Source organism: Cynoglossus semilaevis, chromosome W (genome assembly GCF_000523025.1).
Source record: "Cynoglossus semilaevis isolate Cse_v1.0 chromosome W, Cse_v1.0, whole genome shotgun sequence".
In the NCBI taxonomy this organism is placed as follows: Eukaryota; Metazoa; Chordata; class Actinopteri; order Pleuronectiformes; family Cynoglossidae; genus Cynoglossus; species Cynoglossus semilaevis.
The window spans coordinates 1371541-1374843 of NC_024327.1; the positions used below are offsets into that span (position 1 = coordinate 1371541).

A 3303-nucleotide genomic window follows, 5' to 3' on the forward strand; every position below is an offset into this window, starting at 1 on the left:
AATAATAATAATAATAATAATAATAATAATAATAATAATAATAATAATAATAATAATAATAATAATAATAATAATAATAATAATAATAATAATAATAATAATATAGATAAATAGCTGCCTCCTTTCAAGGAAATGAAGAAACAGTAGATTCAGCCAAGTTAAGCAACTTGGGCCATTTTAGCGGCTGGGGAGTTTCATCACATCAACAGATCTGCAAAACTCCGACAGACTTTAGGAAAGAGTAGAAGAGAGAAAATGACGTGTTGTTGTAATCTGACTTTGTGACAAGTAAGTATATTTATTGTATTTTATGGCATCTGTTGTTGATTTCAGGTAATGTTTTTATTAGGGATGTCTGGTATTATTGGCCCAATATTAGCATAATTATGTAATATCTTTAGGATTTGTTATCTTCTGAAAACCCAATAATGTCTGGATTTACTTGTCTGCCCGTCTACCCATGAGCCACCACAGCAGATACATTTTAAAATGCCATTGATTTAAGCAGGTGTTGATAATATTAGTAAGAAATCAATACATTGTCAAGAAATATATTTTTGAAGAATGTAAGTAATTGCTGTGTCGCAATCACTCAGTGTGCGTTGAGTGTTTACAGAATTTCATCACAGTGTGTGCAGCCAATAAGACCTTCCCACTTCCTGGCTACAGGGGGAAATTTTGTTGTACTGTTGTACTGTTGTCAAATTGTATAAAAGCCAGCACACGCCAACACAGGCAGACAGATCAACTGTGACGAGATAAAGCAGGCTCAGTAAAACAACTCCTCTTCAGGTTTCAACAGGTAATTTGAATTCTCTTTTCCCATTGGTTGGTTCTTTGACAGGCTCATGTACCTGGTGTCTGATGGACGGCTATAGCTTCCAGCTGCTGACAGTGTCATTAGTTTAAACGCTAATTCATTTTTGAAAGTTTTTACAGAAATTGAAAAGTCGGATTCTCTCTCTTTAGATCTTTACCCATCCAAAAAAAAAAATGGAATCTGAGATGAAATGCAGCATCAGTGAGATGTGGCTCCCCACCATGCCGAAAGGACTGCAGTTGGAAATTTCCCAGCATCCGATGACAATGCGCCAGGTTTTCAACCTGGTCATCGCCCTGGAAAGGCTGAAGTCTGGCAGGTCAGAGTCAGTGATGAGCACAGAGTTCAGAGATGAAAACCTGCTCAGCATCATGTTGGACACCATCGTTGAAGGTGAATACTCTGAAGACTTGTAACATAAAAAAAAAGTAATGCGTATACAACATTTTACTAAAATCTACATAACACCGTATTATAAAAACCAACTTTTTTTATATATAAAAGAATACCAAGAATACCAAGAGGGCTCAATCAGATTGATATCCAAAATCCCAGTTTGCTTCGGAAAGCTTGTTCTTCTTCTTCATACTTATGTTGGTCACAGACGAAGGACGGAGGTTTCAGAAAACCTTCTTTTAAAACCTTTGCTTCTCTCTTTTCTACAGAACAACTTGTCACTGGATGTACTGCGGCTCCACCGGATGAGTTCTACAGGACTGGCATGCACCAGTGCAGTGTGACTGACAACCAGAAGAGGAACTTTGTTCTGAACAGCATGGAGCTCCATGCAGTGATGCTGCAGGCAGGCAGTGACAAACGCAAAGGTAAGTTGTTTGGGAATTCATATTCAAATCCAAAATTTAAAATGTCCACACATCCATGACACAGTGCTCAGTAACTCAACTTGTATCATCTGCTCTCTTCTCAGTTTTTCTCAACATGTCCACGTACATCTTTAATCCTTCATCCAGCACTGAGGCCAAACCTGTGGCCCTGTGCATCAAAGACACAGATCTGTACCTGTCCTGCCACATGGAGGATGAAACGGCGACTCTGCATCTCGAGGTGAAAATCCACATGTACACCAAATCTTTGACATATGCTGGGTGATCAAAAATCACTCCATAAAGTAAAGCCAGACTTGACTTTTCATGGAACATTTCAAATAGAGAAAGATTTCAATTATATATATTTCAGACAGTTTCTTCAAAACATAAAGATTCATTCAACACATGTACACCAAATCTTTGACATATGCTGGGTGATCAAAAATCACTCCATAAAGTAAAGCCAGACTTGACTTTTCATGGAACATTTCAAATAGAGAAAGATTTCAATTATATATATTTCAGACAGTTTCTTCAAAACATAAAGATTCAATCCAACTTTCTTGTAATTTTTTCCATCCTTTTTCCTATAAATAGGATCCTAAGTTATTAACAATTGGTTTTATTAATGAAAGTGGGAAACTAGCCATCAATGCAATAAACAAGGGAATATTTTCTTGTTCGCTCAAGACTTTTAATCGTACATACTTAGAGTACTTTAAATAGCAGTTGAGTACTTGTAGCCTACTCCTGTGCCTTCACTCATTAGTACAAATCTGACCTGTATCCTTTTCGATTTCCAGGAAGTGAAGGACCCCAACCGTCTGTCCAACATCCGTGCAGGAAGTGACGACCTGAGATTTCTGTTCTACAAGCGGGACACCGGCGTAAGCCTGAGCACCCTGATGTCTGCTCGCTACCCCAACTGGTTCATCAGCACAGCCAAGGAGGACAACAAGAAGGTGGACATGTGCAGAGAGATGAGCCAGCGCTACCAGAACTTCACCATCCACCAACGTCAGAGCTAAAGACTTCCACTTTAGTGGATAAAATGACAGTCTTTATTTAAAACAACCAAGTAGATGTTATTTAAGCAGAACAGTATTTACTGTATGTACTGGGTACAGAAAGTAAAACATTTGCTAAACGTATTGACAAACGTACTGTCAAATTCAGCCACAAGGTGGCAATGTTGTGCTGTCTGGAAAGCACCCTTTGTATTTGTATGACGGCTGCGACAGTAAGTCTGTTTATTTATCTATTTATGCATAATTTCAAAACAATGAAATGTATTTAAGAATTTGCTTGATGACTGTTCAGATGTGGGCAAAACTAATGAAGTCTTGTAACCTATTTGTATTTGAGTTCAATATGTGACAAATAAAATAAAGAACAAAGAACTAAACTACTACAACTGTCTATTCCGTTTACATCCTCCAATCAGAGAAACAGCTATGCGCATTAGTTTTGTGTCGTTCGCGAGTGATTTGTTCAAAATGAACGAGTCTTTCATATGACTTGTGACTCCCGAGTCATATGAAAGATTCGTGACTCCCGAGTCATATGAAATATTTTACTGTAAACTAATCTTTCACTACGAACGAATTACTCTCTGCAAGTTAATGTAAAGCTGTGAACTAATCTTTCACTACGAAC

General features: G+C 37.6%; 1 protein-coding gene across 1 annotated transcript; it reads left to right on the forward strand.

Moving 5' to 3' along the window:
• The first annotated feature begins 617 nt into the window (after positions 1-617).
• On the forward strand, positions 618-3054 carry LOC103396898 (interleukin-1 beta-like). Its single transcript, XM_008335140.3, has 5 exons — positions 618-802; positions 970-1213; positions 1486-1644; positions 1749-1885; positions 2451-3054. Exons 2-5 carry the CDS (start codon positions 994-996, stop codon positions 2673-2675), a joined length of 741 nt encoding a protein of 246 aa, XP_008333362.1. The 5' UTR covers positions 618-802; positions 970-993; the 3' UTR covers positions 2676-3054.
• The last annotated feature ends 249 nt before the right edge of the window (positions 3055-3303 follow it).

What these genes read in the sequence shown, in the direction of transcription:
- LOC103396898 (XM_008335140.3), top strand. Translation starts at nt 994, where the DNA reads ATGGAATCTGAGATGAAATGCAGCATCAGTGAGATGTGGCTCCCCACC. An exon ending in GTTGGACACCATCGTTGAAG is followed by an intron (nt 1,214 to 1,485) that starts GTGAATACTCTG and finishes TCTTTTCTACAG; the next exon opens with AACAACTTGTCACTGGATGT. An exon ending in CGGCGACTCTGCATCTCGAG is followed by an intron (nt 1,886 to 2,450) that starts GTGAAAATCCAC and finishes TTCGATTTCCAG; the next exon opens with GAAGTGAAGGACCCCAACCG.